Source organism: Copadichromis virginalis, linkage group LG13, assembly GCF_057382275.1.
Source record: "Copadichromis virginalis isolate Kocher_CV1m ecotype Utaka linkage group LG13, C_Virginalis_male_GT1.1, whole genome shotgun sequence".
Lineage (NCBI taxonomy): Eukaryota > Metazoa > Chordata > Actinopteri > Cichliformes > Cichlidae > Copadichromis > Copadichromis virginalis.
Genome location: NC_140630.1, coordinates 4,438,433 through 4,457,699, shown reverse-complemented (window position 1 = coordinate 4,457,699; position 19,267 = coordinate 4,438,433). Strand labels below are relative to the sequence as shown.

The 19,267-nt window shown below is 39.5% G+C and overlaps 3 protein-coding genes across 3 annotated transcripts in view; all 3 read right to left on the bottom strand.

The window, feature by feature from the left end:
* Positions 1-19,267, bottom strand: part of LOC146695103 (carbonyl reductase [NADPH] 1-like) — a 131,949-nt gene that overhangs the window by 100,923 nt on the left and 11,759 nt on the right. The gene's annotated exons all lie outside the window — the stretch shown is intronic.
* On the bottom strand, positions 4,738-10,959 carry LOC146695106 (carbonyl reductase [NADPH] 1-like). Its single transcript, XM_085476987.1, has 7 exons — positions 10,879-10,959; positions 8,353-8,467; positions 7,580-7,749; positions 5,986-6,093; positions 5,408-5,616; positions 5,248-5,301; positions 4,738-5,148 (listed from the first exon to the last, which is right to left on the bottom strand). The coding sequence occupies exons 2-7, from the start codon at positions 8,463-8,465 to the stop codon at positions 4,975-4,977; spliced, it is 828 nt and encodes a 275-aa protein (XP_085333113.1). The 5' UTR covers positions 8,466-8,467; positions 10,879-10,959; the 3' UTR covers positions 4,738-4,974.
* On the bottom strand, positions 12,958-18,866 carry LOC146695105 (carbonyl reductase [NADPH] 1-like). Its single transcript, XM_085476702.1, has 7 exons — positions 18,830-18,866; positions 16,624-16,738; positions 15,007-15,176; positions 14,783-14,890; positions 14,353-14,561; positions 13,727-13,780; positions 12,958-13,472 (listed from the first exon to the last, which is right to left on the bottom strand). The coding sequence occupies exons 2-7, from the start codon at positions 16,734-16,736 to the stop codon at positions 13,299-13,301; spliced, it is 828 nt and encodes a 275-aa protein (XP_085332828.1). The 5' UTR covers positions 16,737-16,738; positions 18,830-18,866; the 3' UTR covers positions 12,958-13,298.

Here is a 19,267-nt window from a genome sequence, read left to right as displayed (position 1 = left end):
AATATTTCAGCAGGACAATGCTAAACTGCAGGCAGCAGCTATTATAACAGCATGGCTCTGAACTGGCCTGCCTGTACTCCAGACCTGTGATCATTTGAAAATATTTGACACATCATGAAAAGAAAAATACAACAAAGAAGAACAAGGACTGTTGGGCAGCTAGAATCCTCTGTCTGACAAGAATGGGACAGAAATTAAGAAAGCACCTTAAACATGTGGTTATCCTAACTGGGCTTTCATTAAATTGGTGAAGATGTACAGGAAAGAACCTTAGACAGCAGCCGGGGGAAACAAAATCTCCTACATGGCAGACTGAGAAACCTAACGTCCCTGTGCACCTCGGGCAAAAACTCGTTCATCCCAAGGACAAAACACCCAAACACAAACTAAAGACCAACATGTATGTTATGCAGTGCAGTGATGAGTGCTTGGAGCGTTTACCCAGGAAAAACCAATCAGCCCACAACACAAGAGAGCCACCTCAACAGCTGGGAATCCACTGCGAATGACCGACGTTGAACAGAGGTTGAGGTTTATGACACCAGTTATCAGCCATCTACAATGCAGTCTTGAGATCCCTTCCCGGGTGTTTAAACGCCCACTCTCAATAGTTCACACAATGATGGCGATATCTTACACTGGTTTCACACTCACGTGATCAATACTGGGTCAATGACAATCAGGGGTTAAAAACCTGGGACTCTCTGGGTTGTTTTCGAACTGAAGAAGCTTTTTGGATGAGAGGAAACATCTTCACAAACCAAAAAGAAACTCGCTTGCCTTCTCTTCAGCTCTCGAGTCTACAAATTGTGTTTCGGCTTTGAGGGAATTCCCGGCAGCAGGATCAATGAAGAAATTATAACGCTTGTGCAGCACTTACAACCAATGACGATCATTATGATTATCAAAGTGAGCGTGTGATGGGGCTTCCATTGGCAGGCAGCAGGGATTAGAGGATTATTTCTCTCCCCTGTCTTTGGCCATCTCTCTATCGTTCTCGCTCCCTGGATTAGGTTTTATCTACAAAGTAATCGGGGCTTTTCTCTTGTCTGACAGGACTACAACTCCCACACTTTTACACACACAGACACACAGATACACACAGAGATTACATCGACACTGCACAGTCTACTGCGATATTGACTCAGAGACTTAAACCAGGCAGAAAGGGATGCGATAAAGCAGAAAAATCTGGATTTCCACAGGAATTATTTTGTATGAAATCTCTTCTTATCTCCGCACAAACAATATGAAACCACCTGAATGAGATTTCCTTCTCTGACGTTCTTTGCATTTGGTATAAACAAACACTCTGAGCAGTCAGATTTCATTCCAGGAGTGGTGAAAGATACCAAAATCCAAAGGTAAATATTGTATATATTCAACACCTATTGTAGAGAGCTGTTGTAGTAACAAAATACAGCTCAGACAACAAACCGGGGCTGGTACTGAGTGATCTTTTTGTTTTTCCTCCGGAAATTTTGAGCTGGCATATAAATTATTAATGGGCGCAGGATCATAGCTGTAAAGGACACCAAGGTCCTTTTTTGCATTACTTAAGGGAATTAGTGGGGCGGCGGGCGGTTTGCATACACAGTAGATATTACATCTATCTGTTATTTTAAGACAGCATGAAATGTTTTCAGGCTAAAGAAATCTTAAACTTTGGCCATTTATGGAGGATATATGGAAACATGAAATGTAATGTATGTTTTTATGTAAGACAAACAGCATTTTGAAACACCTACTGTATCCAGCAATGAAAACTATTAAAAAACAATAAAATAAGTTAAAATAAAATAACTTGTGCATTTGGGTAATTTCTGGTTAAAAAAGATATTGATATTGCCATATTGAATTTTAATATGTGTCATTTCTGCAACATTTAAATATTTGTGTAATTTATTGCTTAAGAATGTATTATTATTATTTATTTTGGGGGCACAGTGATGATTTAGAGGTCTTAAAAACTAAAAAGTCATGCATTAAAAATGATACACTTGGCATCACTTTGCAGTCCTTTGAAAACTGGCGTTATATTTAATAATATCTGCGGTGAGGCGGTTGTTTTACATGCAGTCGGACATGTTAAAAGAGAACATCAGCATTACTGTGAAGCTTGTTTCACAGACTGAATATAACGTGAAGGGAGAAGAAGACCTCAGGCTCGGCTTTCTGTGTGCTTTGCTTTTCCAGCTGCGCAGCTACATCAGCCCCAATAAACATGTCAACACTGTGAATGTTGCTTCAGGGAGTCATTTATTGTTGCCTTTGTGTGCATGTTGTTGTGTCTCCGAACATAAATGTACTCATGAGTTAGAATTACAAGGCTACATTTGACTTGACCTTTACTGCGCATATATCTGTGTTGTTGCTTTGGAGCCTATCTGATTTGCTCTTGTTCACATTTAGCATCGCACTTAATACTCATCGTTTTGAATATAAAGCGTTGGTAATAATAAATGTGCAGTATCACCAGCAGGTGTCGTGACATCTCCATGAAGCTGCGCTTTTATTTTGCTCTCAGACTTTTGGCAGCAAATTCAGACCACACCACCCTTTTCCGAAGTCTTTAAACACCAACATTAGACTAAGGCGCTTGAAACAGCCAATTTAGAGTTTCCTGTGGGCGCAGTGATTTACTGAAATGCGTGTAACAGACCCACGACAGGACACGTCCACACATTCATGCTTTCCAGCATTCTTTATTATTACGGTTGCCGTTTTCACACACAGGCTGCAGCTTCCACACTCCCCCACACACACACATCAACAACAATAACTGCAGCAGAACCCAGCACAGACCTTAAGCCGACCGGCGAGGCGTGATTGCGCATGCCGCTCAGGTGCGTCCGCCTCCCCTGCAGCGGCACTGCAGACCACGCCCCTACACAATGTACAAAAAGAGATGGAAAGACTGTTGGATGACGCATATTGATGATTATTTAAACCCCAAATTTCACGGTTGGATTTATTACTCCACATGAGATGCATTTTCCCTTGTTTGACGTTCTGTTCTTGTGTGATTTGGCATCTCCAGACTTTCTTTTCTGTTTCCAGAACGGCCAGCCATCCCACTGAATCCTTTTCTGATGATTATTCAGTAAAGAGTGGATGGATCAACTGATGGGGCAGCTGCATCTCTCTGGTCCCGTGCCAGGTCTTTGCTGGATGTTTTCTTATTTCTTAAGGACTTTTAGAAATTGTTCATTTCTTTAGTCCTGCAATGTTGGACAAGGACGCACACTGTGCTGAGATTTTTTGAGTTTTCAGTTAATACCATGTTGGGAATCACCTTTTGCACAGAACTGTTCAAATAACCATGTTGTTAAAATTTTAAGCCTCTGGTTTTACATTTAAAATGTTCTGTTTTCTAAATGTTGGCAGAAATGAATATAGTGGCACGGTGACACAAAGGCAAACTACAATTTTTAGTGTCTGAGCTGTTTTGAATTTTAGTGCTGAGTTACAGGAGGCAACAAGCAGTTTGGTGAGTTAAAGCACGAAACAGACCAGTGCCTTTCAAATGCTTAAACACCAGAACTGAAGCTAATAATAAAGAACTGGAAAGAACCCTTCAAATGGAATATCAGAAATGGGGGAAATAACTTGCAGAGCTGAAAACAAAGAGTATTAAAGGGCCATGACTTAAATGTATTATTTATGAGAAATTTATATCCCATAGCTGCAGATCCTGGGAAAAGATGAAAAAAAGTTTTTTGTTTTTAGTTTAATGTTAAATTTACTCCCCCTGTCTCATTTTGTCTGCTCTCTCCAGCTGACCTGTGCATATATTGTCTCTGTTTACACCTGCTGATTGTTGGTCCTCGTAACTATGTGAACCCCGAGCTCTATAACTTCCTGCTTCGAGTTTCCCTTTAAATGCATAACACCTGTTTATTCCAGCATTTTGGTCCATAATAATCAGCTCATGCTGCCATCTTATGACATTTTGCTGTGAATTATTTACTTTTATTGGCAGTTGTTGTTTTTAGTTGCCATTTCCAGTGTCCAAAAATAAAAGTCATTATCCTTATCAGAGGCTGATAACTCCTTTAGCTGGAGATGAGGTTGTGGAAATTGCTTTGTGTTTACTTTTCGCTGATTATCTGATTGTCATATCCCAGAATGCCACTGCAGCAAGAGCCAGAGCACTCTGTTCCAAGTTCATTATATAAGCTCCAATATTATATCCATTCATTTTCTTCTGCTTATTCAATTCAGGGTTGTCGGGAGGCTGGAGCCTATCCCAGCTGTCGTCGTGTGAGAGGTGGGGTACATCCAGGACGGGCTGCCAGTCTGACCTCACAGCAACATGATATTTACATCATAATCTGTATCTGCATGCTGCTTGTATGGTTGGCTTTCTGGTTCAAGAGATGATGGAAGAGCAGGAAAAAAATGGCTTCCTTTCCTCTCCACCATCAAGTTTTCTTAAGTTTTTATGCTTTATAATGGCACAAATGTACCTGAATAACAAAATCATTTTCATCCTCAGCTAACAATAAATGTCATTATTTTTAACTGAAGACAAGTCTTCGGTTTTATGTGCATTTCTTCTATATCATTGTAATAAATTTAATGTTTCTATTCTGCTCATAACCAGTTAATGCACAAGCCCTGTGCTGCAGAAAACTGTCTATTAGTTCTTCGGGAGATTCATATTTCATACACAAAGCACATTTACTTTCCTCCATGTAAAAAAATGATCAAACATTCATACTGCCACAGGCAAAGTGTTGTATCAAAAACATTAGCCCTTACACATACACAAGTTTAATTACTGTATATGTTATAATCCAGCAGATACACACATGCACACTGACAGACTCAAACTGTTAAAAATGCATCGTTTTGAAAAAAGGGCATCTTCAGGTTGCTGTATTAATGTGTCTGGGTTATTCAGGTTCATCTATTCTAAATATGGATCTTCGACATGTCGTTTGGGTGGAAACGCTGACAATCACACACTCATCACCACGGCTGAACTTGCTTGTCAGACACAAATTTTCCGTGAGGCTCTGTGGCTCCGGGTGGCAGCAGGGCCAGGTACACTGGAGTGACAGCACCCTCCTCTGGTGACTTGGGGGCTTTATCACCAGCCATGTCGGTGCGCACCCATCCTGGACAGCAGGCGTTCAGCAAGATCTGTTAAAAGAATAAAAGACACAGAAAATAAAAAGGAAACAAAGCAGAAACTAGGAGATAATGTTGTTGGCAACGTTAAAGATTTTAAATATTAGTTACCCCATCATTTGGTCTCTGCTTGGAAACTTGACGAGCAAGAATCATGGACAGGGCCTGAAAACACACACGTTCATAATCATAATCAAAGAAGTACGCCAATTAAGATTTAGAGCAGGTTCTTTACATGTTGATATGAACTTCATTTTCACATCAGCCGTACCGTCACCCCGACTTTAGATGTTCCATATGCTGAATCGGGCCAGCCGCCTTCTTTGTGTTTGCCTTTCTTGGCTTCGCTGACAAATTGCTGCATCAGTGCCACCAGCTCGTCCTCTGTGAGGTCCTCACTGCGGAAACGCTGCTGGAGCTCCGAGCTGCACTTGTTCAACGTAAGTGCACTGACAAAGCTGGAAACATTCACCACACGACCTGAAACACACACAGGGTAACAAACTCTTCATGTGCATCTCTCACAGCACATCAAGCAAACTCATCATCTTCCAGGAAAGATTACATGCGAGTTGGCTGTAGTGTGTCTGTATGTTTACTTATTGTCGTGCTTTGTTTTCCGCAAATTGTGATCACACATCCTGAGGGCAAAAAAAAGATATCGCTTTCCAATTATAGATAAAATGTTCAAGATGAGCCAACAGAGAACATTTTAGAACATCCACAGTCATTAATATAGTCTGAATCAAAGCCAAACTTGCTCCTCTAATCAAACGCTGACCAAAGCTGTTTATTCAAGCAGCAGCGACGGGCACGACCGGCAGATTGGATCCAGCCTCGTGTTCGTACCTCCAGCTTTAACGATCGGCAGGAAGTGAGTCAACATGTCTCTGGTGGCAAAGAAGTTTGTGTTGAGGGTCACCTCGGCCTGGACATCAAATGGAGTTTTGTCTGCCGCTGAAAAAAAAAGTTCACATGTTGTCACCTCCTTATTCATCACAGCCTTAATAATTTATAGATCTTTTTATTTAATTAAAAAGAGGATTTTTAATCAAATAAATTGTATTTGATTAAAAATCCTCTTTTTGTTCAGAGCTACAGGACAATTTTCAGAATGTTTACGTTATCTGACTCTTCTTCATCACGGTGGATGTTAGGGGCGAATATCTGATGGTTTTCAGGAAGACTACAACACATTCATTCACTTACATATGCACCATAGCATTTCTTATATTATTGTATAGCTGTAGTCACACATACACAGCAACCCTGAACTTTTAAAGACATGGATGATGGAAGTGCATGTGACAATGAAAGTGCAGCCCTGAGGGCTAAAACCTGAAGCTAATGCGGAGGTGTAAAAACCTGCATCTCCTCTGATGGCCGCTGGTGGTTTCTTCTAAAAGCAAGTCAGTCCCCACAGACTCCCACATTAAAATGCTCAACCTATTTTCCCTTCAGCCCAGCTGGGGGAATATGTGGCGTAGCTACTTTAAGTGACAGATCTGCTAGCTTCAGCTTGGCTTCACCTCAGCTAACTGGACTCCCTGAAGTGGGCCCCTTGAATATGTTTGTGGTGTTGGTGCCCTTTAGACCCATACAGGCTACAGTCACAGCCTGCTAACTTTAGCTGCTAACTTAAAACGTCACTCTTTGCTCCATATACGGTGAGTGTGATGAGCTACAAGCACAGCCAAACGGCTTTCTGATCATTTATGCAATGAAAAGGCCTAAAAGTGGGGGAAAGGAAATGTAGCACAGGAGGACAAATGGTTCTTGTTTATGGATACTTTAATATTTTTCAAATATTGACAAAGAATCAATTGAATAATAAATTAGTTTTAGCTTTTCAGGTCTCTAGTACAAAATCTGTGTGTGTCCATTTGACTTTACAGCCACCGACCGTCCTGCCTCCTGTGCCCACTTTGATTAGGATCCTTTCCAAAATGGACAAAAGGACAACTTTGGTTAATCTTGACTGCTGAAGTGTAAACTGTTTTAAATTCTAGATAAAGATTGATGCTCCAGCAGCATCAATCTTAGCAGTATTTTTCCAGTGTGTCTAAACAGAAGCCACAGCAGTATTAACATCCTGGCTTTCGATAGTGGGCAGGGTTGCATGCTTGAAGACCCCAGGGCCTCAGCTCTACATAGCATACCAGGTTAGTCAAAGGCAAGGAGCTAGACAAATGGTTGTGCAAGAGGCCAACAACCTCCTCACATAAACAACCTTCTGTTATAGAAACTGGGAGGAAAAAAAAAATCATCACACAACCTACTTTCTTATTCTAGATCGGTCGCAGCAAGTTGCAGCTTTATGTTTCACATGGGATAAAAAGAAATAGTGGTGGTGTCAGTAGTACTAGACGTTGTAATTGAACTTCCTGTGTATGAGGCTGTAGTGCACAATACAGTTAAAATCAATGTATATATCTAATTCTACCTTTGAATGCTATCCCAGCATTATTGATGAGAATGTCCACTCCGCCGTACTTCCCTTTAAAGTAAGCAGCAGCAGTTTTAATGCTGTCCAAGTCATTGATGTCTAGCTGGTGAAACATGGCCTTCAGCCCCTCAGAGGACAGAACCTTCACTGCGTCCTCACCACGCCCGCTGCAACACACACAAAGCGTTACTGTCTGCCTCGGAAAACCATGCTGGTTTATTGTTTCTCACTCAGCTTCCTAGTGTGGACAACAGCATCTGTGTGTGCTCTTTGCTCTTCTTGCTGTCTTAAAATAACTGCAATATGTAATCAAATCTGCTCCTAGATGCAATTACTTTACAAACTAGCGTAAAAAATCTAAACTCATATATATCAAAAACAAATACCAACATGTGACCAGCAGATGTCGCCAATCTGCACTGAATTCAAAACTGTTAAACAGAAGGAGTCACTGTGATTCAGCACTTTTAATCTTTTCATCTTAATACCTACAATTGTTTTGTAATTTAGAGATAAATATTTGTTTTTAATTAGTTGTTTTCTGCAGATTTAAATTAATAATGATGTAACTTTATGTTTTCAAGGGGTAGAGGTTTTTTCATTGCCTTTTTTTAGGATTTTTAAGTGTTTGAAAAGGTTAGAGGCAAACATCAAATACATGGAAATAAACCAAAAATATCCTTACAGCAATAAAGTAAAACAGATGATTTTGCAGTAAAATCAGGTGCAAACATGAGTGTGGTTCAGGTGTTACCAGCTGTGGTGCTTACACATCTCTAGCAGTGAGGTAAACGTCTCCTTCAAACTGCTTGCAGAGAGCTCGGACGATGGCCAGGCCGATGCCCTTGTTACTACCTGTTACCACAGCAACCCTGGTTGACATGTCTGTTCACAAAGAGAGCAACATGTGAAGTAACATCTTAAACACACAAAGTATTAAACTCATCAATAGCTGACAAATAAACTCTATGAAAGGCCAGGGACGTCCACTCCTTCCAAATAACTGCTGAGTCACCTCCGCTAACACTAGGTAGGGCTAATGCAATAAAAGTACTCTTAAAGGATTTGCTAAGCTGCTTATAGAAACACATTTTTATTCCAGTTTAATAATACATATAAGTGTGGTTTACAGCTGTAGAACCAGCCCAACAGCAACAGTTTCAAACTAAAGCAATCATTTAAAGCATAGGTGTCAAACTCTGGCCCGCGTGCCAAATTTGGCCCGCAGCCTAATTACATTTGGCCTGCGAAGCCATACCAAATTACTATTAGAGCTGGCCTACTGGTATTATACAGCTAATATATATGTTGTTTAGTATTAAGCTTTGCTTGTTCCATATTCAGTTTTTCAGCAAAACGTGTTTGAGTCCATAAGAAAAGATTCATTCTTATATCTGGAGGAATAAATATATTTCAATAAATATTAATGTTAGCCCGCGACTTTGTCCCAGTTTTGAATTTTGGCCCACTGTGTATTTGAGTTTGACACCCCTGGTTTAAAGAGTCACTGTAACGACTGTTACGACCTACAGGTGTGACACAAACTTCTGGCTAAATAAATTCCAATAATCCTGCATAAATATCATTCTAACAGGTTTTTAAGCAACCACACTCAGGCTGTCAGTACTTAAAGTCTTTGACTTTAGCTTTCAGAGATGACCTGCAGGATCTAGTTATATAAAGCTGGCTAACTCATACAAACATTAGTAGAAGGCCAAACTATGGACAAATTTGTAGTCTGAAAGCTCCAAACACATCTGGGCCACTTCTGACACTCACAGTCACACAGACGCCTGGACACAAGTGTTTGGTGTGTCAAGTTCTTTATTTCTTCAATACTAAAACATAACACAGAGGACATGTACATGTGTGTACACTGAACAGTTCTGGATGGGAAATGAATAATACAAATCAATACAGCTTCGATAAAACCTTTGAAGTATGTGATATTCAGAGGAAAATTAACCAGCCAGAGATTTGTCATATTTCATATAAGATCCATATTCTTCATACTTTGTTTAATGTACCTGTCCTCATAGACACACCTTCCTGTTTCTGTCTCTCTCTGTCTTCCTCAATGCAGGAACTCCAGCAACACTTAAGGGAAGATGAACAACTTTAATAATTGACCAACGCGTTTTGGCTTGTGGCTTTCATCAGGCTCATGAAGTTGGTCAATTATTAAAGTTGTTCATCTTCCCTTAAGTGTTGCTGGAGTTCCTGCATTGTGAATTCTTTCATCCTCTCCATGCACCTTGGAAGTAGGTGAAGGTGTGCCAGAATTTTTTGCTGTGCTTTCTCTCTGTCTGCCTGACAGTCTCCTCCTGGTAGTAACACTTCTCTCCCACTATCTGTATCACTGGTTCACAGTGCCGCTCCCAGGCGAGTGTTGAAACAATAATTAATGTGCAAATAGCGTTATGGGATCACACACATCAAAACACGGCCAAAGAATCCATCCAGCGGCACACACACACACACACACACACACACACACATACATACATATAGATTTGCTAGGATCTAATGTTTAGGAGATAATAAATAGATAATTCGATAATAAAGTCCAGCCTATGTCTACGCCTGCAAAAGTAGATAAAACATTTGCATTTCTTTTTAGGGTTTTTCCATGTTGTTCTGACTTTTTCCTGTTTTGGGACATAGTTTCCTTTTTATGTTACTAAAAACATTTACATTATTCATCCTGTTATTAGTACTTTCTCAAATCCGGAGAGACAGAGCATCCCAGACTGAAATGCATAACACCAGATGATCTATCACACACGCAGACACACACAGTCATGCATCCATGACTGATCTAACCCATTCTGGGGTTTTGACGTTGTTACAAAAAATAAAGGTTTTCTTCTGCATTTTGTCACTGTGTAAAGACACTTGGTACAACATTAGGGGGCTTCTAGATGGACCACACACACATAGACACGAACGCACAATGATTATGTTTCAACAAAGTGGAAGCAAATTGCCATTAAAACCTAAAAGACCTCTCGTGTATTTTAATTAATTGCTCAGGCCACCTCACCTTTTTCATTCTAACACCACCCGACGGTCTGACATTAGAGCCACTCTGTCCTGCTATAACAACGGATTTTAACCGGGCAAGTTCTGCAAAATAACGACTTTTGTAACGTGATGAACTAACGTGGTGTGATATTAAAACAGGAAAAGTTTGTTGCCTAATTATCAAAACGACAAACTTTTAAATGGGGACTGGTTCTTCGCCCACACGGAAAAAAAAACGCAGTTATATTAATCAGGCTGCAGACGTTTCTTACCTGCGGCTGAAGCTGTCGTCCTGACTGAAGATTACCACAGGAGTGAAGCGCTCGCAGAGGGACAAAGGAGGAGGGAGCACTGCGCAGTAATACCGCGCCTACACGGAAGACCCAGGTAACAGAGCCAGGTACATTTTTAATGCAAGATCAAGTTTAATCAGTTTTTTAAAAAAAAATATTCAAGAAATCAGAGTTTGAGTAATTCCTTATGAAGACCTTTGATTTGGAATTAAATTTGAAAAAATCTATTTCCTCCTCCATCTCTGAAATGTTTTGCATGGACAGTTAAGTAAACAAAACCAGTTCTTTTACTGATTCCAGTTATTCAGTTATTTCTGCTTTCACTGACACGTGTTAGCAGTGTAAACTCAACTAATTGACATTGTTTGTCCTTTAAACAAGACGCTTTAGATGGGGTAGCAATGTGGCTTTGAGGCAGCTCTTTTTATTTTTAATTAACAGTAATTTAGCGAGTTTATTAAATGTTTTGAATGGTTCCTGCTTTACTAAATGGGAATCAGAATGAAAGCTGTTTCATGTAGATATTAACAAAAGGATGTTCTCTTAAGATTCAGCAGTTTGTGTTTTGTGATCTTCAACCAACCAGGGGCAGAGTTTTAAGGGAACCACTGATAGAAAAACATGGGAATAAATCTAAACTTTGTCATTGCAGGACGTTATACATGCAGTGAAACCTGCTGTTTCTCTGTCATGCAGATTTTTGTTTTGTGGTGCTACAATCTGATAAGTCACCAACTGTTCAGACATGCTGTCAATGGGTGTGTGTGTGTGTGTGTGTGTGTGTGTGTGTGTGTGCGCGCGCACGTGTTTGTGTGAATCTAAAATAAAGTTTATAGGGTATCAGGTCACACAGTGGAAGCTCTATTAAGTGAAAATAACTTCAAAGAATTATTTGCTCCACCTCACCTGCGTGCATGCGTCTGCACCTTAGCAGGAAATGAAAATGAAAGTGGTGTCTAGTTCCCATCGTCAGCTGCACATATCAAAAGGTCACACGAGTTGAACGTGCAAAGAGTCAGGGCACAGCACATCATCAAATTTTCATTCCACTGCTTTAAGCTAGCCCGTATTAATGACTGCATTGTCCTTAAAAACATACATCGCTGATATGCTGCACAATGCTTAGGCCTGTCGCTGCTGCCTCACCCATTTCTCTAATCATTTCACTTTTAAACATTCTTTCAAGTGAGTCCCACGCAGCACAAAAGCAAGTTGTACAGGTTATGTGGAGGGGTGTGGACGTTTAAACTAACGTATCTTTCTGTTAATCTGATGCATTTATAAAGATGAAGGCAAAACAGTGTTTGCTTTATCTCTGTGGCCTCTGGAGCTGCCATTCTGTGATATATATTCTTTTAGTTAAATATGTGAGTAAGAACCTGCTGATTAAACATCAACCATTGAATTATACAAACTAAAGAAACAGACACACCCAGTTACTCTCATGTGAACTTGACAGGGCTGAGTTAATCTTGATCCTGATTTCTGCAGCTGTACTCGAGTCAACCGTCAAGTCACGCAAATCAAAAAGTTCTCTGCGCGTCTAAACAAGCAGCCAGAGTTTGTTCTATTGATCCGATCACATTGTGCAGTTTGCAAACCAGCAAGCGTTTCTGCACATTTGACACTATCCTCTGCTGCAACTACACATTCAGCAAGAGGGTCAAAGACTGCATCTCTAGCACTACAGACATATAAAAGTATGAGGCTTAGAACAGAGTATGTGCTTTTGTCCAGCAAACAGCATTTTGTCAGGACAGGATGTTTATGTTTTAGCTTCCTTTGTGGTTCTGCTCTACATTGCCCCGATAAGCAAAACACCGACAGCATGGGTACAACGTGTGACCTATTCTACACCCCAGACAAGTTGCTTTAAAAACTGATTCACACCTCAAGCTCACTGCTTTTTGACAATTATTCACAATGTTGTAATTTTATATTGTATAAATAAAATTACATTGTAGCCATAAACCTATTATGTTCTTTCAAAAACATTTTCAACCTAAAGTCAATTTATTGTTTTAAAAAATCACAGTAAAGTTTTAATAACAAGCATTTTATTTTATTTTTTTAAATATCTTCATTCAGAAACAGCAAGTTTACTTTTCACATGTTAAAACACGTAAGAAAAAAATATAGCTAAGTTTTGTTTTCATCAGTTGAACACTGTCAGTTATCAGAACATCATTTTTAAATTGATGGATTTAACCTAACAAAACATTTAAACTGAAAACGTTTTGGTTTTAGCTGTGTGATACGGGCGTTTGTAGATCTAATGTATCACACTATGGCCTTAAATATTACAAATTTCATTCTGGCAAGAAAAAGTATAAACTTATAAAATAACTACATTGTTTTTGTACATTATTTTTTTATGTCATTAGATATTCAACTTTCTATCACCATGGTTGAACTTCCTTATCGGAGACATACTTTCCATGCGGCTCAGTGGCTCCGGGGGCAAGCAGGGCCAGGTAGACCGGTGTTATGGCGCCCTCATCTGGTGACTTTGGGGCACCTGGCGCAGCGATCTCAGTGCGTACCCACCCTGGACAGCATGCATTAATCAAGATCTGTAAAAAAAAGAATAACAAGTATAAGAAGGGAGGCTTCAAAGACAGAACAAAATCTTTAAGAATACATAATATCATATTAAGTCCTGTTTAATTTATTTTCACACTGTTTTACGTTACAATATAAAGTGCCTTGAGACAACTGGTGTTGTGATTTGGCACTATATCAATAAAACATACTGGTCTGCTGCACAGCATAGAAGAATCAAGACAGTTGTTTATAATTTGATTTTAAGATCATAAATTTCCGTTACCCCATCTTTTGGTCTCTCCTTAGACAGATGACGAGCATGAATCATGGATAGTACCTTAAAACACAAACAAACATAATAAATGAGATTCAAGAATTTAAAACTGAAGCAAAAGCATTTTAATTGAAATTTGTCTTTGAAGTTTTCCAAATGTTTAGGGATCAAGTTGCCCTATCTGAATATTCCTCCATTTTTCAACATCCATCCCATCCATTTGCTTCTGCTTATCCTTTTCAGGGTCGCGGGGGGTGCTGGAGCCTACCCCAGCTGTCATAGGGCGAGAGGCGGGATACACCCTTGACAGGTTGGCAGTCTGTCGCAAGGCTAACACACAGGGACAGACAAACATTCACTCTTACGGGCAATTTAGATTAATCAATTAACCTACAGTATCCCCACAAACTGCATGTCTTTGGAAGGAAGCCGGAGTACCTGGGGAGAACCCACGGAAACATGGGGAGAACATGCACACTCCACACAGAAAGACCCCGGCCTGATGGTGGAATTGAACTCAGGACCTTCTTGCTGTGAGGTAACAGTGCTGACCACTGTGCCACTGTGCTCATTTATTTGAGCATATTTTGCAACCTCGTCAGGTAAAAATCTAAAGACAAAGTGTTCAGTTGTACCGTCACTCCAATTTTGGATACTGCATACGACATATCAGGCCAGCCGCCTTGCTTGTGTTCTCCTTTCTTGGCCTCATCAACAAATCGTTGCATCAGTGCCACCAGCTCGTCCTCTGTGATGTCCTCACTGTGGAAGCGTTGCTGGAGTTCTGGGCTGCACTGTTTCAAACCGCTGGCGCTAAGCATGCTGGAGACGTTCACCACACGGCCTACAACACATACAATTAATGCCATTCCTTCCTCTAGGTTTTATGGAAACCATCAGTAGTAATTACCTCTCACTGTTGCTCCAAAGCAACACCTAGCATGATGCTACTTCCACCATGCTTTACAGTTAGTCTGAATCTGAAGGAGTCTGAATATTTTTATTAAAATAAAACCCAAAAAAAACTTGAGCAGCAGTAGACTGGAATGAGCTCTGCATCTGTACCTCCAGCTTTGACGAGTGGCAAGAAGTGAGTCAACACGTCTCTGGTGGCAAAGAAGTTTGTCCTCAGGGTCACCTCTGCCTGGACACCAAATGGAGTTGTGTCTGACGCTAAAAGGAAAAGAGATAACGTGTTGAATCATCAATTTCAATTTATAGCTGCAGTTTCAGATTATTGTATATGTGGATCCAGTTCGACATCCATCAGTATATATTTATGATTCTACCTTTGAATGCTGTTCCAGCATTGTTGATGAGAATGTCCACTCCATCATACTTCCCTTTAAAGTAGGCAGCAGCGTTTTTAATGCTGTTCAAGTCATTGATGTCCAGCTGGTGGAACTTGGGTTTGAGTCCCTCTGAGTTCAGAGTCTTCACTGCTTCCTCACCCCGACCTCTGCAAAAGGACCAAAAACATTTCATTTACTGTTACTTTCAGTGCTCAGTGGGTTTTTTAACTCTCTCTTCCTTTTGATCTTACATTTCCATAAAGCCAAGCCAACTTTATTTCTAAAGAACTTTAAAAACAGCTAGCACTGACCAAAGTAAAGTGCTAATATTAAAATGTAAAGTAGAGTTTAATATTTATTCTAAGTGAAGGTTTTCCATAAAATGTTACTTTTTTTTATGCATGCCGATCAGAAATGCCACACATTCCCTTTCACAGTTATGCTGATGCCATCCATTGGATTGGATGTGTCTGTCCCACTGTTTAACTATCTGTATACATGATGTTAAAGACTAGTTAACGCAGAACTTTTATACCCTAAATGAAAATAAGACTGAAGTTATTGATTTTGGAAGTCATACCCCTTTGGATAAGTTAACAGATACCCTCGGTCCTCCTTCCTGTCATCATTCCCAGACTGTAAGAAATCTTGGAGTGTTTTTAGATAGAGCTTTTAAATTAGAGAGGCAAGCGTCCACAATTGTGTAGACCAATTTTTATCAGTTCAGTGAAATTGTCAAAGTGAAACTTATCTTCCTTCAGAAGACCTTGAAAAATGTATTCATGCCTGCATCTCCACTAGACTCGACTACTGCAGTTCTCTTTATTTGGGTCTTGAACATTCATCTCGCCATCACTTGCAGTTAGTCCAAAATGCTGCAGCATGTCTTTTAACAGGTGTCAGGAGGAATGATCACATCACTCCAGCTTTAGCAAATTTGCACTGGCTCCCTGTCCATTTGATTTTCAGATTATTTTACTTTTTACTTTCAAAGTTTTAAATGGTATGGGACTCAGCTGTTTAAGCAAACACCTCAACATATACAGTATAACCTCAAAGGAGCACTGAGATCATCGAGCCAGATGCTCTTAGTACAACCAAAGTCTCGATTAAACCTTAGAGAGGATCGGGCCTTTGCTGTTGCAGCCCCTGGACTCTGGAATAACTCGCCACTCGATATTCATACTTCAGAGTTGAAACAGTCTTTAAAATTCCATCTTAAAACTCAATTTTTCACCTTGGCCTTTAATTAGAATTCAGTTTGTGTACCATTAAGTTTTTTGTTTATGTTGTCACAGTGTATTGTATTTTCTGTTCATTAACTAAGCTGTAAAGCACTTTGTTCAACTATGTTGTTTTAAATGTGCTATAGAAATAAAATTGACATTGACGTTGACATTAACTCTGGCAGTTGGTGAATATTCATGAATATTTACATGAATATTACATTTTCCCCAAAACTTTAAAACTTAAAACACAGTCTTCAAGGATATTGTAATTATGTCCACAAGTGCTATTAAATCCACATAGATTGCAGTTAAGGATGTGACTGCAGTTATATTTGTCCCACATGACCCAGGCTCGGTCCAGGTGGTACCAGGTAAAGATACCTACACATCTCTGGAGGTGACGTAAACGTCTCCATTGAACTGCTTGCAAAGCGCTCGGACGATGGCCAGACCGATGCCTTTGTTACTGCCGGTGACCACGGCAACCTTGGTCGACATGTCTGCACAGAGAGAGAGAGAGAGCTACAATGCAGAACAAAAGATAATTATATATTGACTTTGACTACTTTACGTGAGCATCCAGTCTGAGCTACATTTTCCTTACAAAAATCTAATACAATTCATTTCAGTTTTATTTATATAGCGCCTAATCACAGCAGTTGCCTCAAGGTGCTTTATATTGTGACGTAGAGACCCTACAATAATACGGAGTAAAGAGAAACCGAAATCCAACAATCAGATGGCGTCCTATGAGCGATCGCTTTTTAATAGTGGGAAAGAAAAACTCGCTTTTAACAGGAAGACACCGAGAGGGACGGCCATCTACCGCGACCGGTTGGAAGTAAGAAAACAAGTGACTATTAAACACACAGGGTAATCACATTATTACATTAGCCAAAAAAAAAAGAGCCAGCTTTAGGTCACAGTTCACTCCACTTTGCACTATCGCTATCAGTCAACCACTTGGAACCTCATATCATGATTATATGCATTTTTCTTACATGTGCACAGCTGGAAATCAAGCAAACTCTGTACTTGGGAACTGGCAGGTTAAAGATCCATTAATTAGAAAATTTAATTTTTCACCTTCAGTCAACAACATATAACACAGAAACAAAGACTTGAGAAGATACAAAGAGATATTGGGGAGGCTAGAATACATCTGAGCACAAAGAAACAGATAGAAATAACTCTAAACACCAACAGAACCCAGAATACAAAAGTAATGAATATGCATGTATAATGCATTTTAAGCCTTACATATGTTTCATATTTAATCCGTCAGATCAAGTGGATCAAGTCATTTCCCTTGTAATAAATGTATATGCCAAATTTTGAACTACTGATCAATTTAGAATATATCAACAGGCGATCTGACATGAAGAAATGGATGAATCCGCCGTGATGAACATTTCAGACAAAAGAGAGAAGGGAGTGCGTTTTTGAGGTTTTTATACTTTTGGACATCTGTTATCACACGATATCATGTCCTGTTTTACCTAAGACGAGAAAACATAATAAAACATGTGATTTATTAAAAGTGAAAATGGCTGGAGCATTCTGAAACTGCTGAGATTTGTTATTTAAGCATGCATAACCACTTCAACTGTTAAAAGCAGCATTTGTTATTGCTAAGCTATAACTACTACTCAGCCATCTTACAGCTAAGTAGTCTTTATATTCAAAGCAGTAGTAGGAAGCCACATCCACCCCTCAACGCCTCTTACGAACCTTCTTTAAATCTCAGTTACCTCTGGGTTAATTAAATAAATAAATAAATAGATGCTAATTTGATATTGTTAGTTTGTTTTCTGCCTTTGTAAATGGCCGGTTTAGAATAATTAATGCGCCATGCATGCCTTTGCACTGTGGAAAGAAGCTAGTATACCTGAAGGGAGAACATGCAAATACAACACAGAAAGGCCCTACAATTTAAAACAGGCACCCTCTGACCTCTGTAGGTCTTTGATTCCTATGTTGTTTTGCTATTTCATTGTTCTGAGATTCCTGCATTGCCTTCAAAGACCAGTATGTACCTGCTGGATAAAGGTGCCTCAGAACCTGATCAAATATGGTGGGAACACAGAAAGTTTATCTGACAGTCTTAAGTCTTTCTCTGAACTCTGTCACCATCGTGCCATAAGAAATACACACAGCGTTGGCGTGTATAGTTTCACATTCACATCATACCATTACTGCTGTTAAATGTCAGGTCACCTTTGACCTGAACAGTGTGTAATGGGTACAATGATTAAATAACCTGTGTGAAGCGTGTATATGAAAAAGTTGTTTAACTTTAAGGCAGTTCTCTTATCAGTGTGGGGGGGGGGGCTGTAAACCGGTGAGATTTGCAGAGTCATGATGATACATCGAAACAGTAAGAACTCAAAATATATATAATAAGTAATATTGAAAAATTGTGAATTCATCATAAATCTTACATTTAATGTCAACAATGTTTGTTTTGAGGGTTTAACTGCCTGTTTCAGTACATTCCAGCTATAAAGGAGGACATGTCATGTGATTTATTTACAAAAGAGCCAGTCAACTAACAAATGTGGAACAAAAGTAAAAGGATGTTTCTTACTTACTTATGCTGCTATTGTAATGTGGAACGAAGCTGTAGCGGGACTGAGAGCGCTGCAGAGGACAATGAATTACTTATTATATACTACAAACAATGATAAAGAAGCTGGGTGGAGTTTTGAACAGTGTGCAAAGCTATAAAAAACTAGCAAGTTGTTGAATATTAATAGGTAGGTGTAGTACACCTAAAGCAATACATACATACATAAATACTGGAACAATATGAAAAAATATACATTTAAAATTTTTGTTAGTACCTCTGAAAACTGCTGCTGTCCTGACTGGTTAGACAACGAGGAGCAATTGCTAAGTTTCAAACCATCTGGAGAGGAACCAGCCAACTCTACTGATCTGTTGTGGGAACTGTGAATGACTAAAGGCACTACATATTTGTTTAATGTGCAAAAATTAGTCCAGAATTCCTTAAAGTGTTACTCAAAGCC